The sequence below is a fragment of the Thunnus thynnus genome, chromosome 19 (assembly GCF_963924715.1).
Source record: "Thunnus thynnus chromosome 19, fThuThy2.1, whole genome shotgun sequence".
Taxonomy (NCBI): Eukaryota; Metazoa; Chordata; class Actinopteri; order Scombriformes; family Scombridae; genus Thunnus; species Thunnus thynnus.
In genome coordinates this window covers 3,828,669-3,843,721 of record NC_089535.1, presented here as the reverse complement: position 1 = coordinate 3,843,721, position 15,053 = coordinate 3,828,669, and the positions used below count along the sequence as shown (strand labels likewise).

Genomic DNA, 15,053 nt, shown 5'->3' with positions numbered 1-15,053 from the left:
ATCACTACAAATTCTGTAACATTAAAGGGACCAAATTCTGCAAATTTCCAAGCTCTATATTTATATACTGGGATTCCACTAGAGTAGATTTGCATGACTTACAGTTAAAAACTCCTTATTTATCTTCTACTGGTCCTTTATGCAGCCCCTCAGTTCAGCCTCTGTCTGTAAACAGGCCGTTTTAGCTCCTGTCTCTTTAAGGCCAATTCTGTTCTGATTGGTCAACTCCCGGTTGCTAAGGAGGCAACGTAAACAAATCATGACACAAGGTATAGTAGCAAGATTTCACTATTTTTTCTCGTTCTTTATTCAAAATCTCAACTTCTCAAATACATTTGTACATGTTCGAGCCGAGATCCGAAATATGAGAGCAGACAACACAAACAACACATGGAAAAACCTTAGCAACAACCTTAGCAACCAAGGCTACAGAACGGGCAGCTATTTATGGGCATATGTGACGACTGTACGTCAACTTGTTGGTGTTTCCTCATGTGTTCACTTCAAGTTTTGGTACTTTGACCATGTTTAACATCCAACATCAGAACAGGATATAAATAACAGAAAACCACAAAAAACATAATATGTCTCCTTAAAGTCTGGAGCCATAGAAATGTTCAATACTGATCAATAAGGTATCTACAATCACCTGGGTTTACAATTCAATTTTGGTGTACAGCAGAACTTAACACAGATTTATAGATTTTAGGAAAAGTAGTTCATTTAGTGGTTACTGGCAATCTAATCAAGAAATGGTCTTTAAATTGTATGTTTGAGAGCAGCATGAAGGCTCCCCACTTGTAAAAGTCAGTATGTTGATGGAACACTTAGTTCAAGTGCTTCTTCATTTAAAGAACAAGGCCAATGACGATCAATATTCCTCTTACTGTGAACAAATCCCATTAAAAGCCCAAAACTAAACAACGGACTGATGCTGCTAAGGAGTACGTCTTATTTCTCTGTGCCATAGAGCTCCCTTTATTACCATGAACACACACACACACACACTATAGTTTATTCTGACTCAGTCCCACACACACATCATCCTGCTGCTGGAAATATACACTAGAGCACCGTTTCCTCCAGTTTGAGAAAGGTTTGCTAAAAAACTACAGTGACCAGCTGTTGTAGGAAATGACTGCATCCTGCTTAAAAACGAAACTATATATTTGTGAGCTGTTTTAAAGATGTACGTCTTCAGTAGGCACCGATGGGTTCAGGCCTGAGAGCCACAAACAAAGTAGGGGAAGTCAGAAAGCTCTGGGAGTCAGACTAACGTTGTTATTTTTGGTTGTGGTTGATCATAGGCCCATACCAGTTATCTCTGTGACTTCTAGCTACCAAGCTAATGAGGTTGATTCATACCGGCTGCAGAACTGTAGTTGTTGTTTTGCATAATGAATGTGTAACCAGTAAAGGTCAATGTGGTTGACACAGTTCATAAACTGCCACAATATGGATGAAATACGATTTATCAGCAATCCATTCAACCAGCAAGCAGTTTCCCAATTGACATGAAGAGGCCGTTGATAACTTTTATATGCATTCACCAAAAATCAGTGAAGCACCTGCACCTCTTAGGTCAACTAGTTCACTGCAGCTGAAACCGTTCACACCTGACCACCAAGACATTTTAACCAATTACCATCCACTGTTGTCAGGTGATGGGGACACATTAGGTTTTGTTTTAGGTGTTCTGTATGTTTAGTTTAATCTAATTTAACCTTTAGAAAACTATTAACTTGGATGTTTTGCATTTTGTTTGGCCATTTTCTTGAATAATGACCAGCTGCACCAAACAGTAGCCATTTAAGTGATGTAATTTTGTGTAATTTATTTAAAGGACGAGTGTGTAGGATTTAGTGGCCTTAATAACGGTCGACCAAACCGTTAGTGGATGAGAAGAGTCTAAGTCGACCAAGTTTTCATTGGTCGATTAGTCACAGAAAAACAGACTGATCAGAGCTGTACAACTCTGCCATGAAGGAGTACAAAGACGTTACTAGGACGAGGGGAAGACATTTGTCTTCGTATGACACAGACGCGGGGACAAGCTAGAGAACGACCGCCGCTTCGAACCAGAACCGAAGCAACCCGCCGAGAGCAGGCTGTCAGAGAGCGGGAGAGACATGAGAGCAGCTGCTCACTGACAGCTAACGTTATGTGTGTTTACAGCAGAGAGCAGAAGGGAGGACAGATGTCTCACTCTGAAGGAAATTTGTATTTCTCTGTAACGTAACGCAGTTAATAAAATTAATATCATAAACATGCAAGTCGACTAATGACATGAAGTAGGAAAATTTTTGGTCATTGGCAGCCATAGTAGAAACATGGCGATGCAAAATGGCGGGCTACGTGGAAGAGGACCCACTCCCAATGTAGATATAAAGGGCTCATTCTAAGGTAACAAAAACACAATGATTCTTAGTTTAAGGTGATTATACACTAATTAAAACATACTTATGAATATTACATCCCATTTCTGCCAATAGATCCCCCTAAATCTTACACACTGGTCACTTTAATCAGCTTTAATCAACGGAAAAAAACTTTATATTTTATAACTCCATTAATCGATTAATTATTTTTAACACAGCTGACAATCAATGACGGACACCGCTTTAAATCTGCATCCCTATGACAGAACACAGCTATGAAACACTGACAACAAAGCTTTAGGTTGGAGTTACGTGGATAAGACATTACATTTCACATGTACATCCTGATCTGACAGTGCAGTAGAGTGGGAGGTTTTGTTTTGACTGTTTTGCTAAAGGCTAATGAAGCTACGGGCAGAGTTTCTATCTCATGGTTGTAAAAGAAAAAAAAAACAATCTTGGCAGAGCGTCTCTGTAGGCTTCCCCCTCGTATCAACTCAAAATCGATGGATTCCAACACGACCGACACAACGGAAACAATCATATCTGGACTGATCATGTTTTCACCCTGCTCACTATGAAGAGATCTACAGGTCCCTGCCCACCAAAAGGCAGAACAGTTGCAACATGGACCCACTTTCACTGTCATAAAACTGTATTTAAGTGTCCATAGGAACTTTTTAAAGCCCACCCATGTAGCATAATTCACTTCTGTATGTTCCGATGCCTATAATTTTGCCAAAATATACAAAGATATTACAAAATACACAGTTTGGTTCGTTGTTAGCATGGTTAGCTGTTTACACCTGTGACCTGCAACCAATGTCAGCGAGTTCAAGTTGTGAAGGAGCCTTTTAGAGTCAACTTTCAACCCCTGCAGGGTGTATTTGGTGTCCAAAACATACCGTAGGTTTAACAAATGGACCAGCCATCATCACCGTGATTTGAACTCCAGTCCATCACTAGTGGGGCGAAAAATATTCTCCTAGAATTTGGTCAAAGCACCCAGTCGGCCTTTTCTGCCACACTGTCACAGTTACTGTGAATATTCTGAGAGCAGAGTGGTGGTCATACTTACTACAGCGCGGCTTGGAGCTCGATGCCATGTAATTACGCAACATTAACACGATTCTGACTTAATTAACTGTGGCGGAATGTTATTGCTAACTGTAACGGACTGGCGGTCGCAAGCAAGCACACTTCCAGTCTCTGCACGTTCATTTTAAGACTAGAAATGACATGAACCGAAACCAATACCTGCCTAAAAGGAAGGAAACCCACATTTATCAACTTAAAAACCCTTTGACAAATGGTTAGCGCTAATGTAAGGCTAATGTGATATGAAGCTAACTGGTGTGGATGTTTAAATATGTCAAAGGAGAACGCTTTACTGAGAAATATTCTGTGACGGATAATAAGTCAGATATGTGTAAGTTATAAAATCATCACATTCATTTGGAGAGTAGTTTGATGTTCAGCCGTGTCAGTTAATATTGATGGTTGTCAGTAAATGAATATAATCAGCTGTTCTCAGCTGCTGTTGTCAAAAGTAGCCAGAGGGCAGAATTCATTACAAACCCTGAGAGCCTTTTTTTTTTTCGCCTGTGTGATGGAATCATGTTTTTAAACCAGTAAAGAGGGCAGCGCAACTGGGCTTTTTATGATGAATAAACTGATGGATGGAGTATAGTGGATAATGAATGGCTTCAGTACCTTTTTAAACCTATAATATATGGATGAAATTTGATCTGTGTTAGCATATTTAATTATAGAATATCCTTTAATTAAATCATTTCAGTTGGAAATAATCAACAGGGTAGATTCAGTACTGCATGTAACGCGCTGTCCGGATCATTGCTTTCTGCTGATCTGCCAAGACAAGTCAGTAAAAAAAAAAAAACATTCTTTGGTTTAAATATTACTGTCCTCTCACCCTCATGTCACTCTGACATGTTTGAAATCTTCCAAGTAGAGCCACTAGGTGTGCACATGTGCAGGCGTGTCAATAATAGTTTTCACTTTGCATTTAATAAAAGTGAAGTGCAAGGTGATGACTATAAGCACGAACACAAATTCAATCTGACAGCGGTGCCAAGTGCCGGCTAAGACCTGTTCTAAACAAAGCTGCTCTTCATTGACTAAACCCAAATAGCTCTGTAGCAAATTTACAACCTGGTATAAAAAAGCAACTATCTCAATAACCAAATTTTTAACCACATCCTCTTCAATCAAGTGGCACGCTACGTGCCTAAAACCTGGCCTGGAGAAGACACGTTCGAGCCCCTTGCTAACTGCGTAGGAGGGACAAAAGGATGTGCAATTATGTGTGTGTGTGATGTTGTGGGAAGGTGGGGGGGGGATGTATTATTTAAATCAGATTTTAACCGTAGTCTTGTCTGAGAATGCAATGAAGGCCTACTTATGGGTGCTTGAAAACAGCATGGGGGAAGCAGGGGGTTTCAGATCAAGAGCTGCATATTCTAATAGTGCAACTGCATCAAAGGGCTGACAGCAAATACAGCAGCACAGACAAGACTCAGCAGCGTGAAGAAATTGGTTTGTTGTGCACATGCTATGTGAGATAATAAAGATCAGATTGCAAGTGAAGCAAGCCTTGGATCAAATGATGGGATATTTAACAGAATATACCAAGAAAAAAGGACATCAATACTTGGTATTGTTTGGGAAAAAGAAATGACACTAGCATGACAAATATTGTGCATGTCAGAAAAGCTGCACAAGATATTCTGAAAGGCTAACAGTAGGTTAACTTCTTGTTAAGTTAAAGGCATGCATTAAGTCAGTGCATGGTTGTATAGATGATATCGTGAAGCCGTTTAGTTGATGCATGTTTGCAGAAATCTCAACTAGCAAAAAAAAAAAAAAAAAAGAAAAGGCTCCACAGTCATATTTCGCTTTAGCATCTACAGCAAGTCACAGGTTTGAGAGGAAGCACGCCTCCATCTCCCTATATGGCTGCATAGCATGCACAAAAGATTCATCCATTTGACAGGCATGCAAACAAACACAACACAAAAGCTCATGGTTGAAAAAAATAAAAAAATAAGAGGTTACCTGGGCTCAGGCAGGATGATTTTCTTACTCGCCCGGGCCGCTGGAGTAGATTTGCTTTTCTCCATCGCCATCAAATAACTGACATCGGCGAGTACTGCTTCGAGGTCCGCCATCTTTCGACCCTGGGACGACCAAATCAATAAAATAACCGGGCTTGAGGATGGGTTTTGTTTTAGGGAATTAAAAAAAAACAATGTCCTCCACCAGATATGACCAACATCAAGGTGCCAAGGTGCGTGACAGGGCCAGCTGAGCGCACGGCGGGGCTGACCATCGACTGGAAATGTGTCGTTTGTCTCAGGCTGTAGTCTGTTGCTCACTTAAGACTCAAACTACCATCATTGTGACAGAAAAAAAAGGAAACTCAGGAGGGAGGACATTGGGTGACAAGCTAGTCGAGAAATATATGCAATCACCAGGGCTGCAAGATCACCGCGCTTGTAATCCCATTTAGTGCAAAAATGCAGGTTTCTCACGGGCGTGTTGTGAGGAAAAGGGTGGAAAATCATGCAAGGAAAAGGCTGGTGAGATGTTGTTTTGAGGCCAGCACTTGCTCGCTTTATTATAGTATTGTGGCGTGTCTCATGCACCAGATGCTGGATCTGGATACAGTTGTCAAAAATCCTAATTACAGGTCTGTGGAGAGTCTTTTGCTCCTCTTGATTGGAAATGTGTCCAAAAGACTGGTTTGTCTCCAGTGCTGCATGTGATTCAGAGGGGTTTTTCCTGGTTCAGGGGCTGGTTTTTCCTCCCTAAAATGTAAACACTGTGCTGTCGACTAAAAAAAAACTGTTGTGATGTTAGTGAAATGGCTGCACAGTAGAAGAAGAGGAAGAAAAAAAAGCAGCTGTACTGTAAGAAAACGGGGACACGTGTAGTTGCCTCTCCTTGTCTCAAACAACAATCAGTGAGACCGAAAAAAGGGGAAATTGAGGAGGGAGGACACAAGGCGACAGGTTGAAATGTAGATCATCAGGCTGCTGCTGCTTCGTCGCCCTTAATATCTCAGCTGGTGCACCCCAAAAAAATGCAAAATCTCTCAGATAAGCAGTAATAATCAAAGCACACATGCACGGGTCACAGAGAAAGCAGGACTCGTGTTTTGCATGCCAGAAAATCCACACACGGCTGGTGTTTATGTTGCCGCCGCCGCCGTCGTTGCTGTTGCTGCTGTTGGCTTCCTGTGCAACGTTGAGTGCTCAAATGTTCCTTATCGGCTCATCAATTACATCAAAAATGTCGCCCGAAAAGATTACTAAAGGTTCAGCACTAAATCCAGTCCAAGCAAGAGGGTGTAATTAAGGACTCACACGCGAAATCCACACACCCGAGAGCTAACTTGTTTTAGCCTGCTGGCAATATCGATATTTGGGTTCGTCTGCTAGTTAGCTACCACGCTAGCTAGCAAAATGAAACCTGCTAGCCGGCAGGCTAACTAACAAATAAGGTGGAGAGTGGTTAAGCAGTACATCTAGTTTCTGATGATTTAAATCCAGCAGATACATCAAAAATGCTCTTGAGTCACTAGCTGGCAGACTAACAGCAACACTGGCTCGATTTCAGACAGCGGTTCACTTAATAAGCTAACGGCAGCGACTCAACTGGCGGCTCGTATCGGGGGAAGTGTTGCAGCGTTTCCGAAGAGGGAAAAAACAGTCTTCCGAAGAGTCCGGTGCGTTCAAAAATGAAGATAAAATCGCACAAAATAATCCATATCTGCTTGTTGAGTTACCCCGAGCGTTACGGGGGTGGTTTAGGGGGGGGGGGGACCCTCCTCTCCTGGAGACCCAGCACAGAGCGACTGACTGCGGGCTGGCTGTGGTGGAGGAGGGGGAGGGAGCGCTGGGAGATGGAGATCGGCTGGCCAGCGGTAGTTTAGTTTGCCCGTTAAACGGCAACTTTTCGGCGGTTAACTGATAAAGCAACGGGGTGGACAACAATTTCGACCACCCTGGTTGATGTTAAAATACATATAACGACACTGTGGTGGTGCGCTTCTCCCGCAATATCTCAAATAAAACGAGGAGAGCCGCCGAGCAGGTCGTCGTACTGTTCTCCGCCAGCCCCCGAGCGACTCCTGCCTACCAGGCTATCCGTGCAGAGGAGCCCCTCACTCGGCTACAACCAAGTGTCCGTCCGCTGCCTTCCTGTGTGCCGTGTGCCAGCCAGGGCGACACTGTTTGCTCCTTTTCGGTTAGGCTGTTCGTTTTCCAGCTCCAATATGGCACATGTTTTAGTTGAAGTCCCCCCTTCGATATATTTTTTCTGTATTTTTCTGCGAGCACTGCTTGCTTTGTGGTTCAACTTCCTCCCACTGCGGCGGGGAGAGGCTTGTAAAACGCGGAGCGGGTCACTGGGCTGGAGCTGGACCTGAAGGACAATAATAGCGATTTAATTATTATAGAAACAAATGTCATGGCTGTTCAAGAGGGGGGAGGGAACATAATACATAAAAATAAAATAAAAATATCAGTTAAAATTGAGAGTAAAGTCGAGTAACGTTTATTTTTAGAAGCAGGAAAACACAGTGTTGCATCACAACGTTTTGAAGATTTGTTATAAATGACAGCTGAGTCATTAAAGTCAAATTACTCTATTGCTCATACAATAGAAATGCGTAAACAAACATTTGTTTTAATCCCACACGGGGTAATTTGTTTGGAGCAGCTTGTTGCACACACACAACACAACAACACGCAAACAAACAAATAAATAATACAATATACAGCGTACAAAATGAATTTAAAAAACACCAGGGAGCTGTATGTGGAATAAAAATCCATAAATAAGATCAATAAATAAGCTTGATAAACACAATAAAAAAAAGGTCAGATAAAGCATTTGGAGCATTTAGTAGCATTTTAGGACCATGTTGAGTGAAGGAAAAGGCGGTTATATTTTAGTTGTTTCTCAAGATTTTATAAAAAGCAATATTCTTTTTTTCTAAAACCAGATATGAACACAAGAGACACTGTATATCCTTTTTTAGCAACAACATTATTACCACAATTTCATAATTAGGAATTTCCCAGTGACAGATTTGAACCATTTTTGTCAGTGATGATGATTTACAACCTTTACTGGGAATAACATCGACCAGTCTGAATACAGGAAATGTCCCAGAGGGGGGTACTTGAAATAGAAAGGACACATTTGAATGTGATTTTTTTGTTTTGTTTGTTTGCATACAAACAGGCTGCAGTTGCTACCCCTTCTCATTGTGTGTTGGTGTTAAATAAATTGCTTTTCACATTGAATCTGAATGGCCACAGAGCTGCAGCCTTTAACAATTAGTAGAACAGCAGACTAAATGGTTTTCTGTTGGATGCCTCAGTGAGCTGGAGGTGTTGTCTTGTTGTTTTGGTGGAAACATAGTGCCGTTTCCTGGCCAGTAGTGGTAATGCTCCTAATGCACTGCAGGCTTCAGTAGGCCTGCAGACTGCAGGATATAAGGGAAAGGTCAAAAAACACTGGTGGAATGTAACTAAGTACATTAACTAAAGGACTGTTTTACACAAGTACAGAGGTGGAAGAAGTATTTAGATCCTTTACTTATAAGTAAAAGTACCAATACGGCAAAGTAAAACATTACAGGTAAAAGTCCTGCATGAAAGATCTTACTACAGTAAAAGTACATAAGTATTATGAGCTTGATGTAGTTAAAGTATTGCAGTAAAAGTACATAAGTATTATGAGCTTGATGTAGTTAAAGTATTGCAGTAAAAGTACATAAGTATTATGAGCTTGATGTAGTTAAAGTATTGCAGTAAAAGTACATAAGTATTATGAGCTTGACGTAGTTAAAGTATTGCAGTAAAAGTACATAAGTATTATGAGCTTGATGTAGTTAAAGTATTGCAGTAAAAGTACATAAGTATTATGAGCTTGATGTAGTTAAAGTATTGCAGTAAAAGTAGTGGTTTGGTCCCTCTGACTGATATATTATTATATATGACATCATTAGATTATTAATAGTGAAGCATCAGTGTTAGAGCAGCATGTTACTGTTGTAGCTGCTGGAGGTGGAGCTAGTTTACACTACTTTATATACAGTTAGCTAGTTTAGTCCAGTGGTTCCCAATCTAGGGGTCAGGCCCCTCCAGAGGGTCAGCAGATAAATCTGAGGGGTCGTGAGATGATTAATGGGAGAGGAAAGAAGAAAAAACCAAGTTCTGATACACAAATCTGTTTTCAGTTTTTGGACTTTTTCTCTAATCTTTGATTTTTGGTGAAATATTGGATCATTTGAACATTTATTGAAATGAAAGCATGTGAGAAGTTTAGAGGGAAAAATCACTATTTGGTGGAGCTGTTAACAACTCATAGACATGTGAAATGTGACCCCGACTACACACTGCTTTTTGTAAGACGTCAAAAGACAAAAAGGTTGGAAACCACTGGTTTCATCTTTAACAATGTGTTGTATTTTAAAAGCTTGTTATATTATCCATTGTGTCAAATCTTCATCTGAAAAGTAACTAAAGCTGTTAAATAAATGTAGTGGAGTAGAAAGTAATAATCAGAGCTGAAACTATTAGTTGATCAACAGGAAATTAATCTGTAACTTTTTGATAATCAATTAATCATTTCATCATCATTTTTAATCAGATAATTGATTAATTCTCTGGTTCTAACTAGAGCTGAAACAATTTGTCAAATAATTGATTCAAAAGAAAAATAATAACCAAGGATTTTAGTAATTAATTAATTGTATCAATGATTTTTAAAGTAAAAAACGGCTTTTCAGATGTGAGGATTTCCTGCGTTTCTTTATTTCATTTTATTATAATCTGAATATATTTGGGTTTTAGTCTGTTGGTCGGACACAACAAGATATTTGGAGACGTTATCTTGGACAGTTTTTCATTACTAAATGATTAATAAATTAATTTAATAAAATCTCCAGATTAATCAATAACTTGCAGCCTTCGTTCAGAGAATTTCTGCATTTTTTTTCTCCTGAAAAATGGACTCAAAATTATTAATCGATCATCAAAATAGTTCATTTTCTTTTGATTGACTAATTGCCTAACTGTTGCAGCTCTGTTGTAATCCAAGATTCTCACTTACAAACTGCAACTAACAATTATTTCTTATTATTTTTAGTTGTTTATTCTCTCGATTAATCAATTAGTTGTTTGGTGTAAAAAAATACCAGAAAATTGTGAAAAAATATCAGTTTCCTGAAGCCCAAAATGCCACCTCAAATGTTGTCAATGCAACCTTATAATAACCTTATAATAACCTTGTTTTGTGCACAACATTTAGCATTATAAACTCAGTTCTTCATTGATTAGTTTTTTTAAAATCCAACCTTTATTGCCAAACATCTGACACCAGACAGCTTCCGTACACCATCGTGTGAAGCGTGTAGGATCAATTGTAGCTCAGAAAAAAACATGAGCGTAAGTGCAGAACCCGTCTTGTGTGATCGATTAGGTAATCAGATACATTGGTGGAAGTCAGTAAGGTTTAAGAAAGACAGTTTATTCAGCACTGGGAATCAGCAGGGGTCAAAGGTGAAGGGTCACGTGGGATAAAAGGGTTTGGAGTAAGTTGTTACTGCTGAATACGGCGGATGGACTGGATCTGAGGGGTCTGGCAGTGGGAGCCAAACTCCCTGAAGTGTTTGTACTCCCCACAGTGACGATCACACTCCATGATATACTGGTATCCACGATAACCAGGGTACTGGTAGCACACGAATCTGTTGGGAAATCACAGTTAGTCAGAGAGAAGGGAAGGGAAGTAACACATGAGCAAAACGTTGCAAAAGATTGTTGTTGTGAAAGGATTATTTTTGAGCTGGTGAAAAAAAAAACACACAAAAAAAAAGAGGTGGAAAAGGAAATTTAAAAATGTGGAAGTAGCAGCTGGGGACACTCACGCTCCAGACTGGACCTTGAGAGAGCCAACTTCATTGTTGCACCAGCCCATGGCCTGGAGGGAGGGATAATCGTCGCTAAGCTCACCCTTGCGGCCCAGGAAGTTCTCACGCTCAAAGATAGTCATACGACACTCTCTGTGGTTCTGCAGGAGGAGGAGGAGGAGGAGGAGGAGGACAAATGTAAACAATACATATATAAGTTGTCTTCCCGGTCGTTCAAGTCTTCAGAAAGATCAACAGAAGACGAGCGTAAAAGTGACAAACTTGTTCGATCTACTTACAGCACAGGCAATAGGTCTGAAGGAGGTCAGTCTCTCAATGTGATAGGCGTTGCTGCCACCGAAAGCGTCGCACTGGGGGTACTCTCCCCTCTCCAGGACGAACTGCTGTCCCTGGTAAGAGGCGTGCTCATAACCAACCCAGCTGCAGAAAAAAAAAGCAACAGAGGAAGATGAATACTTTCTGCTTCTTTGTCATGTTAAGTCCAATTTCTCTCTTTGACTTTTCCATAAATAGAAGTTTTAAGACATTTTCTGCTCCTCTCCACAGATGTAAAGCCACTCCTGTCTCTCTCTATGTGTGTGTGTGTGTGTGTGTGTGTGTGTATATATCTTTTTACTCACGCTCCACTCTCCACCCTGAGGGAGCGCACGGTCTCGAAGCCGAACTCCATCACGTTGCTGCACTCGGAGGTGAACTCATGGCGGCGGCCCTGGAAGCACTCCTCGTCGAAGACAATGATCTGACGGGGAAATAGAGACAAAAAAATGATGTTAGCTGTGCGCCAAATTGGGTGAAAAGTTCATTTCTTACCCTGACAAACCATTTTCTAGCATTAGAATTGTGATAAAGAGGATAAAACTCTGTGTAACATATGGCAGCTCTCTCTCTGAAGAGCTGCTGATACATTTTGCGCCTTTTTTTTGGGGTTGATATATGTTCATATCTGAGGGTCTAAAAGGCCCTCCTCCAGTGAGAGGTGATGTATGAATCTGAATTCCTCCATCCGTCAGACTCACCTTCCAGTGGCCGGAGAACTTGGTGCAGTGGTGAGTCATCTTGTCTGGAAGGAGAAAGATCGGTTGGAAAGGCTCTACAGTAGAAGAGATTACAACACGTGATGAGAGAGTTGCCAGAGAAGTTAGTTAAACATGATTCTGATGCAGAAAAGACATTTAAAACATACATGAAATAGTGCTGGAAATCCAAAGTCGCTGTGTTAAACTACAAAGACCTATTAAACAGCAACAGTGTGTATTTTAAACGGTTGACAAGCACCAGAAACATAAGAGCTTGGATACTGGAATCAGCCTGAAAGCATAAATCCTGGACTTGAAACATCTATTTATAGTTCCTCCACAAAAAAAAAAAACTGAAGCGGGTCAAAGAAGCCAAAAGTTTTCATCAAGGTCTCCCACCCGTTCTATCTCTTTATCTTATATTCTGCCCATTTCCTCCCCCTGCTCCCTTATCTCAGCCACTGGGTGCACTGATGGCCTGTGGGGCCCTGGAGCCCGGGCGGCTCCTGTGTTGTGGGGTTAAGGGACGGACTGTGGATATAAGGGGGCTGCTGTGCCCTATCCCCCCCTGGCTAGCTGGCTGTGCTGGCTGTGCTGGCTGTGCTGGCTGGGTGAGGGACTGGGACTCACCTTGCTTTGATGCCCTTTGGTGTCGTGCCGTGGGAATGAGAGGAGCCACGCGCCCCCACCCTTTTAAAGCCTCCCCTGGCAAAGGGCCATGCTGAAAGCCCCGGCTCAGCAGCTGGGAGGGGCTTCGCTTTGTCCCCCCCGACAAAAGCGCTGTTAATCTGTGGAGGGACAGAAGTGCAGACACCACATTATCACCATGGGCAGTGGACACGGAGACGCAGGAATATCAGAGAGAGTCAAGATACAGCTGAGAAAATACTGAGAGTTAAAGGACACGACTGCAGCTGGAAGCCTCTCTCACTGTTTATTTCTCACCACAGCTCCCAGTAATGTTTATTTTAGTATTAACTCATCTGCAGATTCTTTTCTTGGTTAATCGATTAATTCTTTTCCCATAAAATATCTTTTATAATTTAAATGATGTGTTCAGTTTTTCAGCAAATGATCCCAAAACACAAATATATTCAGTTTAACATGATATATGACAAAGAAAAGCATCAAATACTCATCAATCTTCCTGTCAAACTACTATTTGAAATGTATTTTGGTCATATATATATAATATATACATATATATGATACAATAACACAACATAAAGATATATGCAGTCTGAAAAAAGTGAAGCTACAGGTGATTGTGACATATTTTTGCAACACAAATCATATTTTACATCAAAGTTTAGCAAAAAATGTACAGTATCTTGTACCCAATCATATTATGATAATATGTTTTTATATTTTTTCAGTAAATAATTAAAAATTATCATATTTTTAAAACTTATTCTACATGTTTACAGATCCTAACTGCAGCTGTTCCATAAATTCACCCCTTTAACTGAAATATAATTATATATATTTTTTACATTAGTGATCATTATTTGTTTTTAAAACATGTTAATTCCTCTTAAATCACATCAACTTTCTCTCATTTTAAACCAAATTGATTTTTTACAGTAAAAGTAGTTTTATTTACAGATCTTATCTGTTCTGAAGTATGAAAACTGGATTTATGTTTGTTTTTCTATGTATTTCTACACACATACACACAGTCAGTTATGTATATTGATTAAACAGATGATAATTTCAGCCTTGTTTGAATAATTTCTGCATTTATCTGTCTCCATTTAACCGTTTCATATCAGAGAGGTGCTCAGATATTCAACATTCTCAGCTCAGACTGGCGACATGAAGTCAAAATACAGCCTGGCTGATACGTCAGCAGCGTGTTTATTTAAGGAGAAATGATTTGCAGTGCAGATAGTGCATGCTTATGAAACAGAGCTGCATGTATGCAGGCACAAACATAAACAGCACAGAGGAAGTTATTCATCCAGACATTCAGTGTGGCAATACTTTGCCTGGCAGTGTAGGACAGTAACGCTCCCTTTGATATGCTGCCGTGCTTTGTAATAAACAGTATAGTTGAATGTAAGCGTGCGTGTGTGTGTGTGTGTGTGTGATGATTAGTAAGAGTTCTAGCAAGAATATCTGGTAGATTACACAATTATATTAGAGACTGAAAGGTTTTTATCGTGTTAATGTGTTCAATTTTCATAATTAAAGTCACAGATAATTCTCCTTATCGCATAATATGATTGGAATTTTGACATTTTGTGTGTGTGTGTGTGTGTGTGTGTGTGTGTGACTGCTTACATAATGAACCAGTTGTAAACAAGAGAGCAGAGGCGCTGTATGGACATCACGACTTTCTAAACAACTGCTTTATTTCCTGTGAGCTCCAAAGGAATTTAGTCTGTAATGCAGCTGCACTGCAGGACAGTTTGTTGCTTCAAATTCTGATAAACATGTTTGACCCGAACGAATCACAATGCAAAAGGTCATTTCTTTATATATATATATATATATAACAGAATCAGAAAAACTGATCCCTGCAGGGAAATTGTTCAACATGCAGTCAAAAGAGAGAGGAAAGAGGAAATAAATGTGTAAAAAGGTAAAAAAAAAAACTACTATAAAATAAAATAGTAATAATAATAAATAAATGTGCAGTAAGTAAATAGAAAAATGTACAAATGCAAATGTGCAAAAAGTAATGTGCAACGA

At 40.1% G+C, this 15,053-nt stretch overlaps 2 protein-coding genes across 3 annotated transcripts in view; both read right to left on the bottom strand.

The window, feature by feature from the left end:
- The window catches only part of grk3 (G protein-coupled receptor kinase 3), a 73,816-nt gene extending 66,032 nt beyond the window's left edge, over window positions 1–7,784 (bottom strand). Inside the window, exon 1 of the mRNA XM_067573461.1 lies at window positions 5,454–7,784. Within this exon, the coding sequence (XP_067429562.1) occupies window positions 5,454–5,566 (113 nt within the window). The 5' untranslated portion in view covers window positions 5,567–7,784. The remainder of the gene's footprint in view (window positions 1–5,453) is intronic.
- Window positions 7,785–10,919: 3,135 nt separating this feature from the next.
- cryba4 (crystallin, beta A4) lies at window positions 10,920–13,143 on the bottom strand. Of its 2 annotated transcripts, none has more exons than XM_067574094.1 (6): window positions 12,990–13,143; window positions 12,360–12,433; window positions 11,964–12,082; window positions 11,622–11,763; window positions 11,341–11,483; window positions 10,920–11,160 (listed from the first exon to the last, which is right to left on the bottom strand). In XM_067574094.1, the coding sequence occupies exons 2-6, from the start codon at window positions 12,396–12,398 to the stop codon at window positions 11,013–11,015; spliced, it is 591 nt and encodes a 196-aa protein (XP_067430195.1). In that variant the 5' UTR covers window positions 12,399–12,433; window positions 12,990–13,143; the 3' UTR covers window positions 10,920–11,012. The 2 variants fall into 2 exon arrangements, with proteins under 2 accessions (XP_067430195.1, XP_067430196.1); XM_067574095.1 differs by having other exon boundaries at window positions 12,360–12,403; window positions 12,990–13,037.
- Between the last annotated feature and the right edge of the window lie 1,910 nt (window positions 13,144–15,053).